At 44.4% G+C, this 27,374-nt stretch overlaps 1 protein-coding gene across 1 annotated transcript; it reads right to left on the bottom strand.

Annotated features, from left to right (window-relative positions):
- Nucleotides 1-14,504: 14,504 nt before the first annotated feature.
- On the bottom strand, nt 14,505-27,003 carry SLC25A20 (solute carrier family 25 member 20). The gene is made up of 9 exons (XM_067541084.1): nt 26,638-27,003; nt 24,763-24,855; nt 22,888-23,015; nt 21,419-21,509; nt 19,961-20,078; nt 18,562-18,634; nt 17,922-18,031; nt 16,391-16,515; nt 14,505-15,766 (listed from the first exon to the last, which is right to left on the bottom strand). The coding sequence occupies exons 1-9, from the start codon at nt 26,740-26,742 to the stop codon at nt 15,704-15,706; spliced, it is 906 nt and encodes a 301-aa protein (XP_067397185.1). The 5' UTR covers nt 26,743-27,003; the 3' UTR covers nt 14,505-15,703.
- Between the last annotated feature and the right edge of the window lie 371 nt (nt 27,004-27,374).

The following is a 27,374-nucleotide window of genomic DNA, read 5'->3' as shown; positions in this document are numbered from 1 at the left end:
GGAAGTTATGAGTTAGAATATGGAAGTTAGGAGACATGTTAGAACCTGACTTAGGAGAAACAATTGAGAGAGAAAGAGTGTACACACACGCAGAGTCACATGGCACTGCTAGAGCAGAGAGACACAAATATGCAACTTAAGTGAGAGGATAGAGAAGACAGCACGAGGAGAAAAGTTTAGAAATTAAAGGGTCTGCCTGAAAATGCTGATGGAGGAAACCCCATCAGGTATATCAACTCTGCAATTGCACAGTTGTTAAATCTGAGCTCTCTGGAGGAGGTGAAAGTGGACAGAGCACGTAGGATCCTATTCCATCAACCTGTGTCCTCATAACAGATCCAAAGATCTGAGGATGAAATTTCATCTTATCAACCTCAGAGACCTTCTGAAGCTTACTCTCAAAGGCCACGATCTGCAATTTCCCCAAGACCTTCATGCCCTAACTTTAAAAGAGAAACGAGCCAGGGGAAATTACACCCGCACTCAGAAGGGCAGAAATCTGCAGTAGAGGGGGATTCCAATTTACATACTCATTCCTGCTTCCACAACTGGTATTACATAGCGAACAGTTTTAAACAAGAGGAAAAATACACTCTGGTTGCTTGCAATAGAAATCCAAATCTCAGATACACAAGAGGATACTCCAAAGGTAGAAGTTCATGATAAGCTGCTGGAAAAAAAATAATCATGGCTGACAGCACAACTCTAGAAAAGGCAGGCAGGAAAAGAAAAGGTGATAAACTAGAGAACGTACTAGTAATGGCAGAAGTAAAGCTGAATAAGAGGACTCTGAAACCTGAGGAATAATCTAATCATTAACCCGAAGAGACTTCTTGGGAATCATCAAGAACAAATAGCCGATTACTATGTTAATGTTGTAAAGAAAGTTGTATGAAGTTTAAATGGAGTGATCATAACTGTGATAGCTGTGTTCCATATTTTAAAATGACAAATGTCTGCTCCTTGGAGCAGCTAATCCTGAAACCCACAAGAGGAGAGGCAATTCTTGATTTAGTCCTAAATGGAGCATAAGGTCTAATCCAAGAGCTGAATATAGCTGAAGTGCTTGATAACAGTGACCATAACATAATAAAATGTAAAATCCCTGGGGAGGAGGGCACCAAAGCAGCCCACCAGGTAGCATTTAATTTCAGAAAGGGGAAACTACACAAAAATGAGGAGGTTAATTAAACAAATTTAAAAGGTACGGTGCCAAAAGTGAAATCTCTGCATGCTGCATAGAAACTTTTGAAAGACACCATAATAGAGGTTCAATATAAACATATACCCCAAATTAAAAAACATAATAAGAGGACCAAAAACATGCCACCGTGGCTAAACAATAAAGTAAATGAAGCAGAGGCAAAAAGGCATCCTTTAAAAAGTGAAGTTAAATCCTACTGAGGAAAATAGAAAGGAGCATAAACTCTGGCAAGTGAAATGTAAAAATAGAAATAGGAAGACCAAAAAAATTTGAAGAGCTAGCCAAAGACTCACAAAGTAACAGCAAACATTTTTTAAATACATCAGAAGCGGGAAGCCCACTAAATAACCAGAGGGACCACTGGACAATCGAAATGCTGCTAAAGGAGCACTCAAGGAAGACAAGACTATTGCAAAGAAACTAAATGAATCTTTGCAGGTGTCTTCACAGCTGAGGATGTGAGGGAGATTCCCAAACCTGAGCCATTCTTTTTAGGTGACAAATCTGAGGAACTGTCCCAGACTGAGGTGTCATTAAAGGAGGTTTTGGAACAAATTGATAAATTAAACAGTAATAGAGTTCTGCAGGAACTAAATATGAAATTGCAGAACTGCTAACCGTGGTGTGTAACCTATCATTTAAATCAGCTTCTATACCAAATGACTGGAAGATAGCTAATGTGATGACAATTTTTAAAAAAGGCTCCAGAGGCAATCCCGGCAATTACAGGCCAGTAAGCCTAACTTCAATACCAAACAAACTGGTTGAAACTATAGTAAAGAACAGAATTATCTGACATAGATGAACACGAGTTGTTGGAGAAGAGTCAGCATGGTTTCTGTAAAGGGAAATCATACCTCATCCATTTACTATTCTTTGAAGGGGTCATGGGCCAGGGTGATCCAGTGGATATAGCACACTTAGATTTTCAGAAAGCCTTTGCCAAGGTCTCTCACCAAAGGCTCTTAAGCAAAGTAAGCTGTCATAGGATAAGAGGGAAGGTCCTCTCTTGGATCAGTAACTGGTTAATAAATAGAAAACCAAAGGGTCGGAATAAATGGTCAGGTTTTCAGAATGGAGAGAGGTAAATAATGGTGTCCCCCAGGGGTCTATACTGGGACCAGTGCTGTTCAACAGATTCATAAAATGATCTGGAAAAAGGGGTGAACAGTGAGATGGCAAAATCTGCAGATGACACACCACTAATCAAGATAGTTAAGTGCAAAGCAGATTGCAAAGAGTTACAAAGGGATCTCACAAAACTGGGTGACTGGGCAACCAAATGGCAAATGAAATACAAAGAAATGCATATTGGAAAACATGATCCCAACTATACATATAAAATGATGGGGTCTAAATTAGCTGTTGTCACTCAAGAAAGATCTTGGAGTCATCGTGGATCATTCTCTGAAAACATCCACTCAATGTGCAGCAGCAGTCAAAAAAGCTAACAGAATGTTGGGAATCATTAGGAAAGGGACAGATAATAAGACAGAAAAGATCATATTGCCTCTTTATAAATCCATGGTACTCCCACGTCTTGAATACTGTGTGCAGATCTAGTAACTCCATCTCAAAGATATATTGGAATTGGAAAAAAGATACAGAGAAGGGCAACTAAAATGATGAGGGGTACGGAAAAGCTGCCATATGAGGAGAGATTAATAAGACTGGGACTTTTCATCTTGGAAAAGAAGCAACTAAACAGGGATATAATAGAGGTCTATAAAATCATGACTGCTGTGGAGAAAGTAAATAGGGAAGTGTTATTTACTCTCTCATAACACAAGAACTAGGGGGTCACCAAATGAAATTTATAGGCAGCAGCTTTAAAACAAACACAGAATCAGCCTGTGGAACTCCTTGCCAGAGGATGTTGAAGACCAAGACTAATGTGGTTCAAAAGAGACCTAGGTAAGTTCATGGAAGATAGGTCCATCAATGGCTAATATCCAGGGTAGGCAGGGATTGTTGTTTGTCAGAAGCTGGGAATGGCCAAAGGGAAGGATAACTTGATGATTGCCTGTTCTATTCATTCAGTCTGAACCACCTGGCATTGGTCATAGTCAGAAGACAGGATACTGGGCTAGATGGACCATGGGTCTTACCCAGTATGCCCGTTCTTGTGTTCTAAAATATAGAGAAAATAAAGGATGAGAAGGGTGGAGTCAGTGACTGTGTAGCAGTCTTAGGGATGGAGAGGGGCCCTTAGCATTTTGTATGCCCATTTGTAACTCAAAATAATCAGATGGTAATCTGTCCCTAACGGTAAGGGTTGATACACCATAACTGGAGAGGAAGTGCTTCCTTTGCATTAGAAGAGAAGCAGCCCACATATTTATGGGGAGAGTACAGGTGTTTAGGGTTCAGCAAATCACCATAGTTTGGGAATTGATTTATATGCTGTTTTTGGCATTTTATTTTTTGATTTGAAGTAAGGGGAATGCAGGAGAGGAAGGGAATGAGGGAGGTGGTAGGGAATTAACAGCAAATAGCAAGATACATTTATAAATAGACATCAAGCCATATTCAGGCACAAAATTATGAATACTGTGAGCCGTCTGTGCCTAGAGTAGCTACCTGAAAATGCCAAGGTCAGGGCAGGCTGTAAAAGGAGAGCAGATTCTCCCAGCACTGGTGGGTAACACTGAAGTCAGACTTCCCAACCAGCCACAAACAGTGCTTCTGATTCCCCACACTGGTTATCAAGAAGCTAAAACAAAATACACACACAGCCCCCTTTACTGCATTTCAGTCTCCGGCTCCCAATCAGCCACTAGGTCCAGTAAAGAGATCAGTTATTTAGAGCTCCATGCTCTTTACCACAAAGGTTTCTCCTGACCCCAAAGGGTCAGCCACAGAACCAGATCAATGTAAGTTTGGATCTTACTCAAAATACCATGCTGCCAGCCAATCCTTTAGTAACTAAAACTAAAAGTTTGTTATAAAAGAAAAGAAAACTATAAGAGAAATGTTAAATGATGAAAGCAATCAGATACATACATATGGACTTTCCAATCATTTGTATCAGGTTTCCAATAGAATTGTGGCATTTACAGGCTTGTAAAGTCCCTCTGGTGTACATCCAGTACCTGGATGGGTCTCCGACCTTTGATTCACAGCTTCAGTTGTAGATGAATTGCTTCAGAGGAATGAAGACTAAATGGTCCATGTGCAGAGTTTGTTCAAATTCTCCCATGAGAATTAGCAAGGTGATTCCAGGCTGGTGCTGGGATCTCAGTCTTGTGATTCAAACTTTCCCTGACAGCTTGAACAGATTTGAGATAAAAAGGATCAGTCCACTGGAGTCTTTTATAGATCCATGCAGGTTGATGGTTATCTCCTTGAACAATTCATAGATGATTACTTGGGACTCTGAAGTACCATCTCCTATGTCCTGAACACACCAGTAACTAGTTACATTAGCACAAGGTAATTGGCCATTTACAACCATTCACAGTTATCTACTACTTAAACATAAAAGAGAAATAAAACAATAGTATTGTTACATTCAGGGTTCCATCTAAATGTCTATATGTTCCTTTTGAACTCAACCAATAGAACAGTGACAGACAGGAAAGCAGTTTATCTACATTGCTAACCTCTAACAATAGATACGTAAATAACATCAAACAACTATCAACAATACACTTGCCTATCAAAGCTCTAGTCTACCTATAAGGAATGACGCTCACTACCACGGTATTTTCCTACAATATATCTTGAAAGGTCAGAGTTGAGCTATGCAACTTGCAAAGTTGCTTGGCTGTTTCAGGCCTAGCGTCACAGAGACAAGCTAATTAGAAATGAAAGAGACTTTTGCCATACAAGGTTCATGCCATCAAACAGCTAAAGAACCACAATTTAAGTGTTTTGATAAGCTAAGCAGTTAGCAATGGCTCTTCCTTTAAAACAACACCTTTGAATGTCAAAGAGCTAATTCATGTAATTAAAAGGAAAAAACCCACTCAGATTATTTTATAATACTTCAAGAAACTTGGAGGGACAAATTATGGTCATGACAGGTCATTGGTTTCAGCAGACATTTTTTGCTTCAGCTGAGGAAAAGAGGAGTGTACCTTTTTTGATTGAAGATATGTGTAAGGATAAGGAGGTGGTTTATTTTATTAAATGGCACAATTCCTGAGTTATTAACAGTGGGCTCAATGTATGCACCCAATCAAAATCAAAGTGTCTTTTAAGGATTTTTGTAAAATACTGCAGGACTTTGGAGAAGAAGAATTTATATTTGAAGGCAACTTCAATCATACACCTGTTGATTCCTTGCTCAGACAGAGCTGAAAAAAGGAGAGAGATGCAGTTTTAGCTTCTATACCAACAATTCAGTCTCTCAGATTACTGGAGAGACTGCAGCCAGGGAAATGAGATTGTATGTTTGTTTACATCTCTTTTATAATACTAGAATAAATGTAATGTTAATATTCAAATCTTCATGAAGCAGGAAAGATCTGCAGAAATTGGCACCATTACATGGTCAGATAATGCCCCGTTGGCAGTAATATTTGATAGTGGGGATAGTCCTAAAGATCACTTTCTTGGAAACAACAATTATGTTGCAACAATTAAAGAGGACACAAGGGATCTTTGATAAGCAGACCCTCTCATCTGAAGAAGGAAAACTTAAAAACTAGAACAGGAGAGGATAAAGGTTACAAGACATTCATACAGACAAGTTAAAAAAAGTACATCAGTGATTAATTATTATTTGGGGGAAATTGAATATGCTTATCACAAAGACCCACTGAAAGCCCTTGGGTAAACAAAGCAGATGTAACAGAAATAAAAGTGATATTATTGACTCAAAAGCTTACAGGAATGCAACAGCAATATTATTCCACCAATTAAAAACAATCAGTCAATGATATTTCATGGGGGTGAAGGGGAAAGGGTGTAATTATGTACCACTTTTGTTCCTTCTTAGAGGTTTTATACTTCAGGGCTCCCAGTTCTGAATTATTCCAGATGATCTGGAAGTAGCAGGCCTTCCACAAATGTCTGAAAGGGAGAAAGAACTTTTAGACAAAAAATAACTAAAGAAGAAATCTTTGAGGCAATACCAAGTGTGAAAAGTGGTGAAACTCCAGGACCTGGTGACTTTCCAGACGAATTTGTAAGGTATTTAAGGAGGTATTAGTAGGCCTTAAGGGGCTATACTGCCATTCTGTTAGGCACAACCTCCACAATCGATGGAAGGAGCGATTGTTGTTCTCCTTAAAGCAGAAGAAGGCCTAACCTCCTGGAGCTGTGCTGAACCATGATACAAAGATTGTATTGATTGCATTCACAGTGCAAGATCAAAGAGAGATTCATTTCTTTTGTTATTACTTGAGGCAGAGAAAACTTCTGATAGCAAAGAGTGGAATGTCATGTTTAAATTTGTGTTCCATACGGACATTTGGCCCCCAGTTCCTTGAATGATTGCTCTTTATACCAGCCTGTCGCAGGGTGCTCAGCTCATCACTGGGTGGTGCCTCCTTCAGGCGATGCTGCGGATTAGCTCCACTCAGTTCAGAACCCCCCTTCTTCTCTTCTGCCGTTGCAGGTCTCCTGCTCACAGGGTTGCAGTATGGCTGCTTTGTGACTCAGCCCTCCAGCCAGGTCACTCTGTGATTTCCACTTCCAGGGGAGTCTTCCCAAGTCTCTCTGCACAAGCAACGTCAGGCAATCCTCATGCCCACTGCCCTGATTATGTCGCTCCACAGTGACTCAGGCAATCTGTTCACTGCCCCACACAATACCACTCTGCAGCATCTGTTAGGGGAACCCAGGCCTACCTTCTACTCAGGGTTCCAGTCCAGGGCCCTATAGCGAGCAGTTCAGGTCTGCAGCTACATCTATCTTACTGTGCTCACCCCTGGACTTCTTAGCAAGCTTCTCCAAGCTTTTCATTCTCCAGCCTTCCTAGTCAGATCCCTCTCTCTTAGGCCTAGTAGGTAAACCCTTACTCCTAGGTTCCTATCCCTTTTTTCAGGGATTCATCTCCCCCCTTTCTTCTCCCTTACCTCAGGGAGAGAAACTGCAAGTTTCCTTGCTGCTCCCACACCATGGCCAGCCTCCTGGCTTTATAGAAGCACTGCCTCTTCCCTCACAGGTGAGCTTCCTCCTCATTACAGCCTGCCACACAGATTACATCACCCCCATTTGCAGCTTAATTGGCTGGTTGGACCTGTACGGGAGTGCATCACATCACACAGCCTAAAAGCAGCTGCAGAAGCTAGAGAGGTTAAATCTCCCCCTTTAGAATTGCACAGGAGAATGAGGAAGAGAGTTCATTGTCGCCTTTGGTTTTTGCATTGACCATGGAGCCTTTTGCAGAGGATAAGGAATAATTACTCTATCACAGGAATAAAGCTTCCAGGAACACACAAGAAAATAGCTTTATTGGAAATGATGTGATTTTTTTTTATCTAACCTGAGCATTGCCCTAAAATTAGCATCAAAGCATTCCATGACTTCAGGAGAGCATCTGGCTTTAAAGTAAATTATACCAAATCTTAAATGCTAGCTATGAGTTTGCCACAACTTGGAAGAATTATCCCTCCAGAAAACCTTTGGGTGCAAATGGACAATAGGTTCTATAAGATACCTGGGAATTCAAATCTCAACCTACTAGAGCTCTATGATTTAAATGTCAAACCACTATTTCAGCAAAGGAAAAAATATTTTGATCAGTGGGAGGAGTATGCAATTTCTTGGTTACAAAGAAAATAAGAATATCCACAGACAAAATGAATACTTTGCCAAGAATAGCTTTCTTGTTTCAAAACCTTCCTATAATCATCTCAGATAGAACTTGAGTAGGAAGATAGTGAATGTTGTTAGAATTTGTATAGAATAAGAAAAGACCAAGTGTCACAGTTCAGGGTAACTGCACCTGTATTCCCACTCTATGGTCCAGCAAGGCCACCTACTATTAAGCTTCTGGCGTCTCAGATATCGCCACTCTTAGGCGGAGACATGCATCTTTCTCCCTTCTTAGCAGGTATTTCCAGCCTGCACAGTTCCCTGCCTACACTGTAACTTCCCCAGCAAAATCAGACTGCCTGAGGTGGCTTGCTTTACTTTTCTCCTCAAGATAATAAACAGTAATTGCCACAGCTTAGTTATCACACAGCTCTTTCTAAGCAAGTACATTTATTCTTAAGATCAAAGCACTACAGAGAATACATATTAAAAACAATAAAAGGCTCTACATACCTGCTAGAGATCACCCTCTGACTCCAACAAGGGCTTTGACCTGTGAACAGTCTTTCAAACCCCACCAAGGGGTTTTCCCGTGGTTGCATGTTCATAACCCCTTTCCTGGGAACAAGAGCACAGACTGGGCCAAATCCTTCCAACTCTTCCCAGGAAGAATTGGAGGCCCCCTTGGACAGAAGATCTTGTCTGTTTTTTTGTTTTGAAATCAGAAAAGAAGGCCCTGAGTCAGTTTCAACTCAGACTATTTAACCAAAAATCCTTTCCTTGTCTCTTGGTCCCTGAAGAATCCAGTTTTAGTCAGTACATGTGGGCCTCTCTCCAGGTGGGGATAGCTCTCTGGAGGTGTTACAACCTGAGTGAATTTGCCTAAATCACCCCCACTGCTCTAAATTCCTGGAGGGCTGTTTTCCCCCTTCCCCATGGAATTACATTCAATCCTTGGCCCACAACGATACAAACTTAATTCAGTAAAGTTTGTGCAAGATATTGCCCTGTCACACTAACACTTAGTTCAGATACTTTGTACAGATCCATTAAAAAGGGTGGACTAGCTGTTCCAAATATTATAAGGTACTGTCAAGCCAGCCAGCTCAAAGCAGTAAGTGGATTGGCGGAGCACTAACTCAGCAAAACACTGGGTCTTTATTGAATAAGAAAATTGTGTCAGTATAAATTTTGCTACATTATCTGGATTAATTTAAAAAAAACAAAAACAAAAACAAAAAAACAAAAAACACACCCTCCAGAAATTCACACACATCCTTTGGCAAAAGGTACTTCATAGGTTTGGGAAAAACTAGGGATAGGTTACATTATTGTCCTTCACCAATGACACCCATTGCAAATTACTCAGATTTTAACCCAAATCACAAGCCAGAGAGATTAAGGATTGGGAGAGCCCTGGAATACAGAGGCAGACAGCTGTTCACCAAAGAAACATTTCTAACTTATTTAGAAATCAAAACCAATTTTAACCAGCTCACTCCCATGGTACCAGTACCTTCAAGTTAGACATATTTCAACTTTTCTATATAAGTTATTTTATACAGAAGGCTAACTTTAGTAAACGCAGTGGCTTCTGTTCATTTAGGAAACAAAAAATAATGTATTTAAAATTGGTCTTTGTAGACAACTTTCCTGACAAGGAAATGTCCATATAGCAGAGTAGGAAAAGGATTTGAATAGACAAATTACCCCAGAGGACTTGATCTGGGAAAAGAGGATCAACAACATCAGTTTGTTACTAAGATAAAGAAAATCTCTTTACAGCACTGTTTCACTTTGGACCAGTCTGGCTGAAATATATATGGAGAGAGACTGAATGGGGTAAGTGTTAGAGAAATGATGATGAAAGCAGAGATTTTATGCATCTATGGTGCAGATGTTTAGTCAGAAAGTGTTGGGATGCAGTTCGACATATTACAAGGGTGGGTATCCTTTGGTAAACCTCCTGGGGCTTCCTAGTGGAAGTGGTCACATTCAAAGAGATTAATTCTTCATTTCTTATTTGTGATGAGCTCATTTTTGTACTGATTAATGCTTTCTTGCTGATGTTTACCTGGCAATGATTTGTAAACCTGTTAAAACTTCCAAAGTAAGTAAGTAAAAAAATTCAAGTTGACAAGGATTTAAAGAGAGAGAGAGCGAGTACTTGCAAATGTTTCTGCAGGAGCTGTCTTCCACTCATATCCCACAGGATATGCCACGTGACCTGATGGGACCTTTCCTATCCCCCACGTATGGGCACTGTACTGAACTCGACCCTCGCACGCAGAAAGCCTCATTGACTTCAGAGAGAATTTGCCCTAGTAAGGAGTTCTGTGATTTCAACAACGGCTTGCGCTCCTAACTCAGTCTGCTTTGTTTTTTAACGTTAGAGACCACGTTTAATGCCCCGCACAATCTGACCTCTGCGCACTTCACAAAGACTCTGCATTGTTTTTACTATCGCAAGCGTCATGTGTCATTCTTTTTCAGCACACAAACCCACTGAATTTCTGATTGCTCTTTTCAGTGTCACTCAGAAGATTGACTTCACTGAGTCAGACAGCACAGAGTCAAGCACCCAAAGTGTTAAACGGTAAAACAGGGATTGAACAGGCTGATTCTGACGTGCCTGCCCTGTCTGGACCAATAAAAGAGAAGTGCTCAGATAGAACATTCAGCAACAGAGAAGCATCATATAAACTAAATGGATCTTCTGAATTGAAGGAGACAACTGCGCGAGTCCAACGTGAGAGCATTTTAAAGGCGGGAGGGAACCAAGATGGAGGATCAAATGCTTTGACCCATCCCCTCTGCCATGTTTGTTGTTGAGAACAAGACAGACTAAGCCTTTGACACATTGCAAGCAGTTTTCCAATGGAATCCGGATTCCTGCCCTCTAATTACCATGTGAGTCTTTGTCACTGTAGCCAGTTGGGCAGCATAGTAATCTCATATATTGAACCGACACAAGGCCACTCACTCATCTACCGTACCCCACTCAGTCTGCATGATCTAGTGTAAAATGTGTCATTTGCTGCAATGAATTCAGGAAACAATATGAAAATGAGGAAATTACACATTTTAAAGAAGCAGTTAAGAGTGAACATAAATCCGGAAGAACCCATATATTCTGTGCATCGAGGCCCAGGGAAGGATTGCCATTAAGCGCAATAAAGCAGAGAAAGTAGATCAGCAGGATGTTCGCATGGTCAGAGGGATGACAAAGCAGAATGGTACAGTACCTTGAGAATCCAAGGGAGAGCGGGATAGGCCACACTTTCTTAGATTTCACTGTCTCTCTGCATACATGCGATCTCTTCATTCCCTTCCCAGAGTCAGTGCATGTGACAAATCGCCGGCTCGGCTACTGTGGGTCCTGCGCTTTTCTTTTTCATGGAGGGTCAGGGTGCCCCGCATGGCCCCTATTTCCAGGCGTTGGCCAGCCCGGTCATGCCCTCTGAGGCAAAGGGGGAGGAAGGAAGGGCCTCTGGCCCGCCCATTTCTTCAGGTCCCAGCCCAGGGGTCCTATTAGTAGCAGCTATGCACTGCCACCAGTGCTTCCGGCTGCTTCTTTCACCTGGGCTATGTTCTCCCCCTGCCCTTTCAGCTGCTGAGGCTCGGCAGGCAAGCCTCCCTCCCAGCGTTCTCCTTCACCTGGTTCTCTTGTATTTCTCATCAGTCACTGCACTCCTCCAACTCTCTCACCAGCTTTCCTTCTCTCACCGGCTGCCTGGGGTTTTTATCAGGCCCGTGGTGGGCCTTAATTGGCCTCGGGTGCTCCTAATTGACCTCCCCTCAGTTCACAGGGAACAAGGCCCAGATCATTCTCCATCTTATATCTCCCTTTTATCACTCCCCGGCTGCCCTTCTGTCTCACAATAAGGAGAACAGAGAGATGGCCGTACAGGTCAGGGTCAGTCTCCCTTACCAACAAATATCTGTAGCATTTATTAAGGTGCCTGAACTTCCAAACACGAGTGCTGCATCACTGCTTACACGCCACATGTTTTCTTTGCTACACAGTCCACAAGCAGCACACAGTTACTAAACTGCAGGTGACTGGATAGAAACTCCATGCCTTCATTTCACGACCACAGTCACCGGGGAATCCTGCTTTAACCCTGTCTCCTCTGACAGGTAGAGCCCTTGGATCTTTCCTTTTCAGTGGTAGGTGACCTCAGTCCAGTGCTTGTCAGGCCGAACCAGGCAGGTTGTTGGTGTCAGGGTTTTGCTTTAACAATTGTTCCACCATTTCTAATCAAGGGGGGAAATGCCCCAACTCCCCCCGTGTCCTTAACACCTGGGTTAAAAACAATATCAGACAGGCTCCTTGTGCAGAAGCTAATGAAAAACTCCAGGAGTGACTCCCCTTTAGTTGCCTGGTGCCTTGTTCCCTTTACAAATGTTTAGAACAGGCAGCCTCTATCACACAGGAAGGGGCCATGTTTCCAGCTGGCTACACACTCAGGAAAACAGCTTTCGGCAGCAAAGAGCCAGTCCTTGTGATAAGGAGTGAACAGACAGTATTACTGCCCACCTGAGGAAACATTGCAAACCAGCCTTGTCTAAAATGCTGTTGAAGAATTGCACAAAGACTGTACATGGCCACACTGGCTAATGCCCAAGACAAGGGCACGCCTTGAGGAACAGGATTTAGCCAGGCCACTAAAGGCTGCTGGATCAAGGAATTGGGCAGGTCTCTGCCCAGTAGTAAGCGGGGCAGATGGGGAGTCTGGGAAGAGCCAGTTCTGAGCCCGACTTCCTCCCTCAGCATGATCAGTCTCCGATCCCACACATTGCTTCAGGCCAGGAATCAGCAAGAGAGGCAAGCAGTTGCCTGGAGGTAGTTGGCATAGAGCCAGCAGCGTGAGTGGGGACTAAGGCTGGGGAAGCTCTTTTCGGGTGGTCAGCACAGGCAAACAAGGTGCTCTTTTCAATCCTGTTAGCTTAACCCGATTGCAAGGCTGTGAACAGCCAGCTAGATACAGCCGAACACCTTTTCAATCCTTCTGGCTGGTTGTGTTGTAGCTCAAGCGAGGAATTGAAAATTCATTCACTTGCCTCCAGTCTCCCGGTGGAGAAGGAACATATTCGAAGGATTAATCCAGCTTCAGAATTCCTTAAAAACATACAAAAGGCTGGAGAGAGAGAGGAGCAGGGCAGCTGCCAGCAAGTATGAGGAAAGCAAAGACAGGATCTGCACTGTGGACGTGCTCCCAGCAGGGAACCAAGAGCCAGCAGTTTGGTCAATATTTACTGAAACAGGCAGTTTGTTCTCCTTGCTCACACCCAGGGAAGCAGCGCAGTCAGTATGAACCTGCACAGAGCATTCTGCAAGTAGTGAGTCTGCCACTTTGCATATGCAAATGTTCTTAATCATTAATCAGTGGTAGCTGGTGTTATGATTCTTAGCAAACCTAGGCTCAAACCATTAACTGCAACCATGGAAATGAACCTGATCTACGGCCTATTGCTGTAACTTGGCTATTGGTCTTTGCTGCAAGAGTTCCAGTAAGCGTATATAGCTCAGCTAGCCAGGTCTGTTACAGCAAACTTGACTAACCCACTGAAATCACAGGAGAGAGTGAAAAACTCACTGGTTTTACTTACCTGACCGGTCTCAGAGGTAGTGGGGTTAACTGGACCTCAGGCGTATGGCACCAGGTGGCACAGTCCACACTGGAGCCCGTTCTCCCTCTGCAGAACACTCTCAAGCACAGTATCACAGGACAGGAGCAGCAGCAAGTAAAGGAGGATCGGATCTGCCTTCCTTTTCCTCTTCTCTCTTCAAAGGAGCAGAGAGGCTCCAAGGTGCAAGGACTGGCAAGATATTTTGGGGAGGGGAGAGAGCATCCTGGGTTGGAGGGGGAAGTGGAGCCAATCCTGAGCTGTGGGGCTCTTCACACCCTCTCCTCCACATCCATGCAAACAAACGAAACACACAGCCTGGGCCCCCAACTTCTGGGACAACAAAGGGCAACACAGAAGCAGCTGGACGACTCCTCTCTGCTCCTTCAAAGAGACCGGGAGAGAGGAGCAGGGTCCTGAGCTGCTGCTGGTGCAGGTGAGAGAACATCCTTGAGACGCAGCCTAGCAGAGGGCTAGGGCAGACAGCCTGTTAAATTCATTGTATGCATTGGTGAGCCTGGTTAGGGACAACCCCTCATTCCCCAGCCCCACCTGCCTTTGCTGCCCTCTGAGGAATCTAGGCAGGGATCCTCTCTTTAACCCACTCCCCCTCCACACACAGACACCTGTAACAGCTGGTTTGTTTGCTTCCTACCATGAGAAAACAGCCTTAAAAACCATTATAACCTATCAGTGGTGGCACCACACACACAACAGAACTTAGGTGTTGCCCATTTCAGCTGTGTCACACATTTCAATGGCTTGTGTCAGACAGGGGCAGGTCTAAAGGTTGAGAAGCATGGAATTACCACCACCAAAGACAGGCTACCCACCCATATGCAAGTTATCTGCGGGACATTAAATTAGGCAGGTCTCAGAACTAAAATGTAAGGACTATTTGTACACCCTTTGCATACACGAACCGTGCACAAGAATGCAGAGTGCACAAACCACAAGCAAACACTCTAGCTGAGCAGCAGCAAACTTTATTGAGTCCTGATAAAATAGGATCATTTAATCACAACTGGAACAGGTTAGAGACTGTCCTGCCTGCCCCCTGCATCAATCGTGGCAACTCAAAATTGGTTATGTTTAACACGGTCTCTTAATTCTGAGCTGAGGAGCAGAAGTGAATATAGCACCAGACACTGACTTCAGGGCTGACTGTCCCCACTTAGTAAACCACGGAGGGAATTCAGCACCAAAATAAGTTTCATGTCTTTTCCCACTTTGAAATCCTCTTGGTACTTCCTAGGTCACTGACTATATCCCGGAATGCATCATGTAGGGACATCAAATAGAGCATAGATTGCAATGAGTCATGGTATTTGTGAAGTTGTATTCTGGGATATATTCAGTGAGTCAGGAAGTACCAAAGGGATTTCGGGGGGAAGGGGAGGCATTTGAAAAGAGATGATCAGAAGCTGTTTCTCTGTTGAATGCCCCTGCCAGCCTGATTCGTGGTGTTTAGTCAAGGACTCTGGGCATAATTCATTTGAACTTGTATTCCACAGTTCACCTTTCATCTGTTCAAGGTGGTCACCATGCAAGGTCCTCCACAGCGCTTTAAAATCCCTCCCTATGCCCCCAGAATTAGTATCTATTAGCTATAATTTGTTCTGCTCCATACTGCCCTCATTACACGCACATAAAATAAAGGCACCCTCATCATGTTAACAGCTGCAAAGACAAGATCTACAACTGATGTAAAATAATGCCTCACTTCAACAGGTGCAATCAAGGGTTAAGTTATATCCTGAGAATTAAGTGCACACTGGTTAGTCATTGCTATTTTAAGAGGTTTTCAGCACTAACTGCTTCTTCAGTAAAGAAAGAAATTAAAAGTCTCCCCTTCTTCCAGAGGAAGTACGTAAGGACTCGCTGTGTAATAGCGATAGATGTCTATTAGCAGCCTTACTGCCATGGTGCATTTGATTCAAAAGCTACGTGTATTCACACCACCAACTCCTCATGAAAACTCTACATCAGAGTTACGGCTCACAGTTCAGAATGGCACATATTACACCATCCAGAGGATGTAAGTAAGGCAATGGGGATTAGAAAACTAATCATTCCTATGGCTTCTCAAGTCGTCATTCCTTTAATCCAGCACCACGGCCTTTTTTTCTGTTCCAGAATTCCTTGGTGGACATTTCCTAGTTTTCATAGATTTGGTGTCATCCAGTTAAGGAACTTCATAGCAACTTCAAAACCAAGGAAACAGGCCTGGAACAGAGAGAGTGAGCACAAGGATCAGATGAGCATTAGGTACACAAAGCTGGGACTAATGGAAAAGTCTTCTCAAAGCTGAGGGGCAGAGCAGTACTATAAACCCCAAACATGATTTTGTTTTTTCCTGCTGCTCCCTTAACATCAGTTATGTTGAACTGTGAAACGAATGACATTGCGATGTCCCTCTATAGCAAAGGCAGAATTGCTGATCTTCCGTGTCAGCTGTCTGCACTTATTTTAAATGGAAGCATCTGATTCAGTCTAGGCATCCAAAATGCTGGCACTTGTGTTACTAGACGTGTAGTCCTGATAGTTTATTTTAACACCAAGGGGGGTTTAGCGTAAAGCCTCTGAGCCTATTTCTATTAGCGCTATCCCTACAGCCTACTTTAGTTCCCCAGCTAGAGATTTGAGCCAGTATTTTAAAAGCTTGGAAGCAGATCCAAGCAGATCCATACATCCAGGAGTGTGTGCTCTAACGTAGGCAGCTCTAGCGAGATGGCACAACAGTCAAACAATCTGGAATCACAAATTTAGCTGCCTCCTTTGCAACCAGTAAGTTTTTAGGGTGCGAGTAGCCAGCTCTCTGCAGCCCACTAGATATCATGGTTTACTTACTGCGTTAGCGGGAAAGGCCCTGATCATAACAGCTGTGAACCCTTTGTACAGGGATGAGACTCCTTCCTCTCGGATAAGCTCCCTCAGCACATCCCTAAAGCCATTGGGATACTTTCCTGGAGCAGCTGTTGAGAGAAGCAAAACATGCTATCTAAGATTTGTGAACGCAGCTGACTGAGGCTTTTAGGGTTATACTGTGGCCTTCCAATGTAATTAATACGGATGATTTTCCACGTAACAAATTATTTCAAAGACAAGACCTTTTTCAGTATAGTACATCACTGACAACTAGAACAAAGACCCAGTGAGCCGGAGCCACATGCTCACCGGCACCGTAATGGTTTTAAACAATAATCAGGTCATCTGGAAAAGAGGAACGTAAGCTAAGGGTTAGAAGGCTGGGAGCTTCAATCTAGCATTGTCAATGCTGGTCATGCTAAGAGAAGAGTCAGTGGTATATTAGTCAATAACGCTGGTTTGCAGGAATCATGCTGGTCTGTTCTCAAAAAGCAATCCTCCTACACATCGGAGCCAAGACAACTGGGAGTGACTCTCCAGGCTCCATTTTAATGCTGATGTGACACAGGTCTGACCAGCTGTTTGAAGAAAGCGATTTTATAGGAACAATTAGCTGATCATGTGACATGCCACAGGAAAGTATTAGCATTATGAGGCACTTGATCAGCTATTTCACAGACTAACCCTTCACCAGAGTCACAACCAACTTTGACTCAGTGTAGTGGCTACAATATTCTGCTATATCCCATTCAGGCTTTTGCTCTCTTTGTCTGGAGCATCCCAGAAGCTAAATTATAAAGAAAAAGAGGGTTCTCCTACATCAGCACCTGCCATTGGTGCACTGGGACAGAAGCTCTGCCTATGTCCTTGACGTGTGACAGAGAAGATGCTGGGGTTTTGTCAGTACAAGGCAGAGCCACAGAACAGTCCTGCTAAAAGCTGCTGCAGAGCTCTGTTGTACAGCAACATCCCTCTGGGAGGAGAGCTGAAGGAATCAACCAGAAACTTGGTGACTTTGGCTGGAGCCCAGCAACCCCAAGTCTGTCCGCCCCAGGGACTAGGATGACCCTGCTACATTTTCATAATGCCTGCAGATCTGCCAGTCACAAAGCAATGGATTGTGAGAGACATGCATACCTATTGTGCTTCCTGCTCCACTGTGATTTTATCTGAGATACCAAATGCCTGATCTGATGTAAGTGTTCCCGGTCTGATCTGAAATGATGAAGCACATTCAAGGAGGTATATTTGTACTAAATAAATACCACCTTGCTCTTCTACAGCACCTTTCATCCATGGATCTCCAAGAACTTTGCAAAGGAGGTGTCACTTTACAGGGGCAGAGCTGGGAATAGAGTCCAGGTTTCCTGAGGCCCAGTCCAGTGCTGTAGGTGCTAGGCCACACTGCCTCCTTGCTAAAATTCCACCCAGCCATAAGCTGCTCTAGTGGATCGTCCACCAGCCCACAGAAGTGCTACTTGTGCAACTGTAACACAGCTGATGTCTGACTCACCAGTCTGGAAACGGGATTTCAGCACATCGGGGGGGATGGCAACAGCCCAGTTGAAGATCCCTGCCATGCCCCCGGCAAAGAGAATCCTAGGCACGCTGAGGTCACTGACACTGCAGAGATATTGAATTGGAAAGTGTCTGTCTTTGAACTAATACACAAAGACCAAAAAGGCAGCTTGGTCGAGAGATAAAGACACTGCAATAGTACAGACCCAGCCTGAGAGCAACCCCTGGAGGGCAGGAGTTCGGAGTGAGAAACCTGTGGCTGAAATGTGCTGTCTCCATAGGAAAGGCTCAACTCCGGTTACTCTCTCAGACCTGCAGCATGCACCCAACGACACCTGAAGACCAGCTTTTAGCAGGGATTCCCCCCGCCCCCTCCGAATGCTTTTCTAATTGTGCCACTAAAAGGACAGGGCCTGGGAAAAACTGCTTCAAGTACTGCTCAACAATCAGTCCATCCTGACAGCAAGATAAGTCAACTCAATGGAAAAGCCAATGACAGCAAACTCCGCGGCTATCACAGGAGACGTTGTTGGTTACGCTGGTGATTTTGCTCTCTAGCCATTCACTTAGCAGGAGAAACTGACTGGAAGTGCCTGGAGAAAGCCAGCATTGTCCTGATTTAGGATTTAACTAACCTCTTCCCCTCAGGGGTCAGAATATTTTTCAGCCATTCATATGTCATGAAGTACATTCCACTGGCTGGAACATCTAGTTGGGAAAAAACCAAAGAGACTAGGAGAAGTGGGAAAAAATACCTGATTGCCTCTGCATGCAGGGGGAAAGACAGAGAGGAAAGGAAGTATTCACCCCCAAGGAGAAGCTCTGGGCTCACATCAGCTGCCAACATTAGAGGGACAGTTCTGCACCAGCCTCAGCAATGCCATCAAGTACCACTAAGTTCCCTTTCTGAGCCTTCCAGTACAAACTGTGGTCTAGATGGACAGAACAGCAAGAATATTGTCAGAGGGAGCAGGGGCATGGCTGCAGAAACACCTATTCCTGAACCTTCCAGTCACATTGTTACCTGTCTGTCAGCCACTATCTTGACTATGAGACGGGTCTAAGCTCCCCAAACTGGTGACTGGGCAGAGCAAGCCAGTCTCAGTAGCTTTGTGACCAATCACATTTTCTGCTTTTTTATGTACACATGCAGCCAATGCTCAAGGCCATGGCTAGGATCAGACAACTGGTTCGGTCAGGCATGCTGCCCATGCTGCTAGCTGTTACAGTCCGATGAGAGTCATGGGACAGTATTTGCTGGGCTGGTGGAAACGCAAATGCCTAAAAGTTTCTTTATTTGAGGATAGCTTTGGTGAAATCGCTGCCCCTAGATGAGGCACATTCTAACGTCATTCTGGGGAGAAAGCATCCAAACCTATTTCTAAACCAGACCCAGGGGGGTTTAATTTTTTCATTATAGACTTTTTTTTTCTTTTTTGGAGAGGGAAAGGGAACATGATAGACACACAGTGTATTTTTCCTCTACCCCCCAAAATAAGTAAATCAATACATACACTTTCAAACAGGCTGAAAGGGCAATGCATTGTAATTGTATCTTTCAAGAACCAATCCAACTGACCATCACAACTAGATTGGGAGCCAACATAAGACATACAAACCCCATCCCAAAGCTACAAAAAAGCTAGCTTCCTATTTTTTTCTTCTCTCTGCTCCATTCCCCAGATCCATAATCCCTCTCCCATCCTGGAAGTCTATAGTACCCCTCTGCTTCTTGGATTTTATGGTCTTTACCTCCCAAGTCCCCTTGTGTGCATTTCTAGGCCCCTTCCTTTCCCCTCATTCCCTTTTATACTTTTCTAGTCCTCTTCTCCTTACACCCCCTGAGACTGTGACAAACCCTATTCTGAATTCTCAGCCTCCTGGAGCCACAGGGGTGGCTGTGAAAACTGCAGAGAATGAAACTGATGCAGAACATGTCTCAGTGGCCCAGAGTGAGATTTACGATGTTGGGTCAGTTTTGTTCCGATGCTTCTTTCTGCAGGGGTACTATTTGAATACATTTACTGCAATTACCTCTCATGAGGGTGAGCACAGTTCCCTTGTATATGCCTCGAATTCCAGCCTCACGATACAGCTGTTTCGCACAGTCCATTGGGCCATTGTATTTAATTTCACCTGAAGCAGCCTGGATCTGGAGAATTAAAGTGACTGTTTACCAGCCATAACCCAAATAGTAATTTGGAAGCCTTGTGCTTTCTAAAGCTAAATTGCCAAATGAAAGTCTCAAAAGCTCAGCCCTTTCCATGTAAACAGAAGCCACCTGGGGAATGTAGGCCACTGGGCTCCTGTTGATATATAGACAAACTTATACAATGCAAGTGGAGTCACCATATTCCCAGTCCCCCTTCATTCCAGGCTGCCTTTCCTCCCGTTTAGCCCTATAATTTTTCCACAATTGGTAGACACCCTTGTGATCCAAACCAACGTAACTCCACAGAACCCCGGCAAAAACACCAGTGGTAGTAAGGCCAGTCTCTGACCAGAAATGGGTACATCAAGTGATCTCATATGCCCCCTGCTGTCAGACAGGTGAGAATCCAAAAATCCCTCTAGCACACACTTCTCTTTGTGTTTACACTTACTGAGATTTCTCTCCTACCCAGATGGAAAAGGATTTGCTTCCACGTTTACTGAACCACATGCTGGCTGGATCACATCAAAGTAAAAGCCAGATTCTTACCTCATTTTCGTCAGTTTAAGTTTGAAATAACTTAGCTGAAGTAAGTCAAGTTATTGCAGATGTACACTGATTAAAATCTGTCCTCAAGACAATTTCATAGAACTCAGACAATTTTTATGAGTAAAAGATATTCTGTGATAATGCTTTATATGTTGGAACCAATGTCTAACATCCATTACAACACTAAGGAGCATAGCCGCCAGCATGAGACAGGCTAGAGATCAGAAGGTCTGGCACAGACAGTATTTTCATTTGTTCAAATTTGCATTTCCCACCAGGATTTTAAAAACCAAGGACTGTGATTGGTTTAAAGTTTATGGTCACTAAACTAGTTTTATAATAGCTTGTTTTATATATTTTGAAATAGGTCCTTTTGTTACATATAAGGATTCCAGAGAATTAGGGGCAAAATCTTTATCTTGCAAGAGTTTCACAGAGCTGAATGTTGCTATAAAGACTCTGTTTTAGAAAAGATGAGATACTCTCTAGGTTTCAGAAGTGCCCAAGAGGACAGCTGGCATCTCAGGATGATGCTTATATGCTGTATGGTGTCTACAGTGGTGACTGTTGTATTTACCAAATGTTGTCAAAGGGATGTATGATGCTTCTCTATGACAGAATCACATCAAGTTGTGCCTCAGATGTGCTGAAAGGGGTTCTTTCTAAATTCAGTACAGAGTAAATATGTTAATTAGAAGAGTTATATCTTACTAGCAAGGTCTTTTTAGATAAGACAACACCCCTGAAATTAAGGGTGGGAATTTCTCTTCCTCCACACACAAAAGTCTTACCTGTAAAAGGCACTTGATCCTCTCTCCTGGAGCCATGATTGCTGTTGTGAACACTCCAGATAACATGCCAGCAGCAAACAGCTGGGGATATCTGCGCAGAGAACACAAAAAAATAAAGATCCCAAGATAAATAGTCCAATAAACATGACACATTTAATAAATACAATCAGTGCAAAAGGACATGTTACTGCCACATTACAGTTACATGTATCAGAGTCTGGAAAGCCAAAGCTATGGTTCCCTCAGCAACTATAACTCTGCTCCTGTGCATTCATAGTATTTTGTATTACTCAATGTGCTTACGTTTTATGCTACAATAAACAGAGTGAGACCAAGCTATGCTTCTAGAGTAACGAAGTCTTGAGGCCCAATTCAGCAAAGCACTGAAGCATGTACTTGATTCCCATTGAAGTCAACAAAACAAGCTTGTGCTTAAATGCTTTGCTGAATAAGGGCTTCAATTTCCTCTCTCTTATACATGTTGCTTTACATTTCCTTATTTATCAGAAATCCTGAGAGAACCATGATCGATTTGGAACACTGGAGTGTTCTGAAGCTCTTGAACAAATGCGCACACAATCATATTAAATGCACAGTGCCATTTCTGTTAGAAAACTCAGCAAGTGGCAGAGAACTATGCCTGTGTGGTGCAGGATTTTCAAATACCCTTTGTTCCTCTTAAAACAAATTTCTTCAGATGTGTCAGAGACACTGGTCTTTAGAAGAGACTAAGTCTATGACAAAATGGACATTTCAAAAATATGCCAATTTTTAAAAATTTGATTAAAAAAACCCCAAACTTCTCATGCACAAATAACTTGTCCCAACTACATAGAATTTTACTAGCCTTCCACAGAATTCCCAACTTTGGGCCGAAAAAGAGCAGGAGAAATTTTGTTCCAAAAAGTCATTTTTCTAGAAGGTTAAATGTGCCTGAAAACAGAGGCTGATTGTAGAAATGCCTCTTCAGCCAGAACTAAGAGAAACACTCCTGTGATTGTTAACCTCACCTAATGTAACCTACTGAGTGGATGCAGTCAGAGTCCGTCTTACAACTAGCAGGAAGGAAAGATCATGTTTTGTGACCACAGTGTCTGTCAGATGGCTATACTGGAATATACATGTAATCTTTCCACTCTGTTTCCCTTAACAGCAAGGCTGTTCTAAGTCATTATCATTATGTAACACGTACTGTATTAAGCTACAATTGAGTTCTTCTTTAATGGCTCTGTCTTTCTGCACAGGGAAGAAATTGCACACCCCCTGCCTCTGTTTTTATACTGTGCTATCAGTCCCACGCTTCCAGGAGTACCAACACCACCAGTGTTTTGGGTTTTATATTGTTTTAAATGATATTTTTAATCCAGGAGAGGAGACACATTTACACCATAACCAAATGTGTAATTCAACACTGCAGGCTGGGAGCCATAGAAAAGGTTCCCTAGGCATCTGAACAGCTCAGAACTCACGTCAGAATGTCATCAGGGTTCCTCTGCTGGAGTTTTTTCCCCAAACCAAATCCAAAGAAGCACACAGCAAACATGGGAGACACGCCAATAATCGGAGCTGCCATTCCTTTATACAAGCCTCGGACTCCCTGCAAGACACATCAGGTTATCACAAGGGTTATTAACATTTCATGCAGCACACGGTGATAAATATTTCACCACCTCAAGAAGCAAATAGTTACTATACAAGATGATCTTGGCAAAGGCAGCCAGCTGCATGAATGAAAGGGATTTGCCACAATACAGTTTTAAACACAGCCCAGAGGAGTTGTGGGGAAGTCATGCCAGTTAAATAGCGTCAGGTCTTGCTAGCCTTTGGGGGGACGACGACACACAGACACGGGACACGACACGGATGGACCACCAAAACATACCTACCAAGATGGCACTAATCTAAGCCCTATATTTTCTTACTCTCCAAATAACTCCCATCCTGTCTCCACTGCTTACTCACATTTCTCACTTGTTCAGCTCTCTATCACCCCAAATATAATGGCCACCTTAAATACGGTCCTGTTAGACACATGCATGGCTCAGTCTGTCTCTCTCTCATATATGTATACAGACACACACATGCTGTATTATAGAATCTTCAAAAGGCAACATTTCAGTATAATCCTGACATTGAACATGTATACAGTGTGCTTCAAAATATTCCCAGATAGTGTCTCTCTTACACCCAGGAGCCATGCCAGTTTTTCTATGGCAAAAGTGTGGGGGCATATGGGAAGCTGTGTATGTACTGAATAATGGCTTCCCTTTTTCTTTCTAGTCCACTCCACTGTTCCTTTCTACTCTGCCCTGTCCTTTGTCTCTCTGTCTTTAAGACAGTGTCTTAACTAACTCCTCTGCCTTGCGTGGCCTAGTTCCACCACGTAAGCATAGAACAACAACAATCCTATCCAGCCTGTGTCTTTCTTTGCACATGTGACTTTAGTCTGCTGAGAGACAAACAAACAGAATAACGAGAGCCCAGAACTTTCAAGAAGCAAGAGCTGGTAGTTAGGCTGTCCAGCCTAGAGCCATTAATTCATTTTATGAGACTGTAAGTGTAGGTTTAGCATGTTTGTGATGAGATTTAATTGTAACTTGATTTTTATCCACCCTGTTGGAGAGTCCAGAGGAGAGCAACAAACTTGATAAAAGGTTTAGAAAACCTGACCTATGAGGAAAGGTAAATAGACTTCCAAGGGAAGTTGTGGAATCCCCATCATTGGAGGTTTTTAAAACAGACTGGACAAATACCTGTCAGGGATCATCTAAGTTTACTTGGTCCTGCATCAGGAGGCTGGACTAGGTGACCTATTGAGGTCCCTTCCAGCTCTACATTTCTATGATTCTATAATGGTGCCTTCTGGCCTTAAAAATATCAATGAATCTGAACTAACACATCCTATTTTGCCTCATCACAAAGGGGATTCTAGGGTCTAGAAGAAACTAAAGACATTACTTGTGTCAACAATAGTCAGTCGACTTCCAGAGAGTTTTCCATAGCACAGATATCAAAATTCCACCACCCACAACAATCCAGCCAGCAAATAACTGCCAGTGCTCATTACAGCCTTTAGCTTTAGGTATTAACACCACTGCGTGTCTGACTTAAAAAAAAAAAAAAAAAAAAGAGATCAAATCACACATTCCAAAAATCATTATGTTCTCTAACGGTTTTCCTTTCAAATTTTGCAATATGATGAAAATATAAATTTGAACCATTTGAATTGATAATCTGAGAATTTTACAGGCTCCAGGGGGCCAGATTCCCACACAATGCCACTCCAATGACGCACATGAGCAACTGATATTTTTGGCAGGCATTGCTAATTACTAATACAGTACCTCTTTAATGAGAGTCTTTCTGAAACAGTCGAAGGTGCCAGAATAGAGTGGAGATTGCCCAGCCTGAGGTTTTGGTTGGGTCTGTAGTCTAACCTGTAAAACAAGTGAAAAATTTTTTTGTTTTCTTTTTAAGGTACATGATTTTTTTAGGACTAGTTCCAGAGAGCCACATTAAACAACTATATAGTCACAGGTTTTATAACCAGACATTATAATACTGATACAAGGGTTAAAACTCAGTATTTTAGCTTCTGCAAATATCTAAATAAGAACACAACACCTTAAGCTATTTCAATATTGTTATAAATATTACACTGTATTAACTTGAATTTAAAATGTCTCTCAACAGCGATGTGGCTACTTTATGCACTTTTGAGATCCAGTCTCATTTCTATTGCTCACTTTCCCCATCTGCTGAGCTCAGTATGCAAGTACTCTCACTCAAGAGAACTCTGTTTTATTTATCTTCAATTAAAGAATAGCATCAAAAGGAAAAAACATGTTACTGAATACAACAGCTCAGCTCCAGTATCATCAATCCTTAGATCAATAATGCAGATTTATTTATTAATATTTATTAAATTCCAAAAAGCTTCCCACTCATACCAGGATGATGTATCATGCTCTGGAAGTTGTCAGGCCCACCAGGGGAGGGGGGAGGGAGCAATTGCCCAGGGGCCGGGTGATAGCCTCTTCTTCCTACGGCCCCACCCTCAGTCCATCCCCTTCCCATGCTCACTGCCGCCCCCCTCCCCGCTTGGCACCCCTCCTCTCTTCCACACACACCCTTTCACACTTGGCCTCCTCACCACCATGTCTCTTCTCCCTGCTCAGCCCACTCACTGCCTGCATGCGTCCCTCCTCTCCTTCCCATCCCCCCCCCCGTCACTTGCCATGTCCCTCCTCCCCTCTTGGCCCCCTCTACAGTGACCAGATGTCCTGATATTCCTGGCTGTGTCTTATATAGGTGCCTATTACCCTCCACCCCAATTTTTCACATTTACTATCTGGTCACCCTAGCCCCCCCCATTGTTGCTCACCGCCTGGGGATAATTCTGCATATGCAGGATATATCACAGGGCAATCAACACGAGAGAGTTCACTAGCAAAGAGCATATCAGACAGAGCAGGCCTGTCCTATTTTCATACAATAAGAATAAGGCACACAAATAAGAGAGGGGGTGAGGGCAGAGAGACACTCAGTGTCCGTGTCTGCCAGTCTCTGCACGCACCTCCTGGCTAGAGGTTCCCAAAATGGGTTGCCTGATCTTGTGAATCCCACAGTATCATTTTTTCTCACTGCGCAGAGTGACTTTTGGCATCTTCGCCAGCCCTTTCAGACTGCCTAGAGGGGAACCTTCCGGTTGGTCAGAACAAGGCTCCATGCCAAAAGGAGAAGCTGCCCTGATTCTCTAGAGACAGGCCGGACGGAATATCTTGTATGGGCCCAGCAGCTGCTGCTGAGAGAGAGAGAGAGACGCTTTCCAGCTCACATTTCGCCAGGCCTGCGTCTCCAGCCAGGGGCTCAGACCTGCAGCAGCCGCATGCTGGAGTGGCAACCTGCAGCCCCTTGCCACGGCTTGTGACCCACGGAGGAGCGAGCCCGGGCCACTAGCCCCGCAGGAAGGCTAACAGATTAACCACCCCGAGCCCGCCACCTGTGCAGCAGGCCCGCACCCGTTGTCATGACAATGGGGGCGGGGGGAGCAGCCTGAAGAGACCCAACCGCCCTCGGGCGGTGCATGCCGGGAGAGCAGCCGTAGTCCCCTCGCGCGGTGCAAGCCGGGAGAGCAGCCGTAGTCCCCTCGCGCGGTGCATGCCGGGTCTGTGGTTCCCCGCAGTGCCGAGCGCGGCCGGCCGGCCAGGCCCCCTCACCTTGATGGTGTCCAGCGGGTGCCCCACGAAGACCAGGCAGACGCCGCCGAAGCCGCCGGCGAAGAAGTTCTTCACGGGGCTGATGGGCTGCGGCTGCTTCGCCATGGCGGCGGCTGGAGCCGGAGCCGGTCCCGGACCCAAGGCCGGAGCAGAGGACGAGGCCCAGCGCGCCTAGCAGCGAGCGAGCGGAGCGGAGCCGAGCCTCGCGCTGACCTTTGCCCCAGCAGCAGCCCCACCCTCGGCCCGGCAGCGAGAGGAGGTGCCTGCGCCGCACTGCATGCTGGGAGCCGGGACTCTGAGGGGAACCGCCGGGCATGCCGGGACGCTGGGGGACCCGCCGTCGCCTCGGCGCACTGCGACGCCCATGCCCCGGCGGGACTCGGCCGGGTCACCTCAGCCTGTGAGGCGAGGCGGGGCGGGGCGCGCGGGCTGGATGCGCATGCGCTGCAGCCAGCTGGCGGCTCACTCAGCCCTCAGGGTCTCAGGCGTGCCTAGGCCCCCATCCCCGCGGTGTCTGGTCGCCTTCTGGCCCCCGGGCGGGCAGGGCCCCCTACCCGCCTCACTCCCCCTCCGCACAGCGAGGCCCGTGCCCGGCCCCTTGGCAAAGTGCCCTGCTCCTGGCCCAGACGGGAAACTGAGGCACGCAGAGCCTGTGCCCACAGCTCTGTCTCCAGGCCCAGCCTGGCCCCCTCTGCCCCGGGCTGTTTCCTGCTGCAGGGGTAGGACTGGAGCCCCAG

The sequence above is a fragment of the Emydura macquarii genome, unplaced genomic scaffold, assembly GCF_026122565.2.
Source record: "Emydura macquarii macquarii isolate MOO-44397 ecotype Brisbane River unplaced genomic scaffold, CSIRO-AGI_Emac_v2 contig_71, whole genome shotgun sequence".
Taxonomy (NCBI): Eukaryota; Metazoa; Chordata; order Testudines; family Chelidae; genus Emydura; species Emydura macquarii.
The sequence above is the reverse complement of the archived record's forward strand: the minus strand, read 5'-3'. Positions and strand labels throughout refer to the sequence as shown.

What these genes read in the sequence shown, in the direction of transcription:
- SLC25A20 (XM_067541084.1), bottom strand. Translation starts at nt 26,742, where the DNA reads ATGGCGAAGCAGCCGCAGCCCATCAGCCCCGTGAAGAACTTCTTCGCC. An exon ending in GAAAGACTCTCATTAAAGAG is followed by an intron (nt 23,016 to 24,762) that starts GTACTGTATTAG and finishes TGTGTCTTGCAG; the next exon opens with GGAGTCCGAGGCTTGTATAA. An exon ending in GAAATCCCGTTTCCAGACTG is followed by an intron (nt 16,516 to 17,921) that starts GTGAGTCAGACA and finishes TTCTCTCAACAG; the next exon opens with CTGCTCCAGGAAAGTATCCC.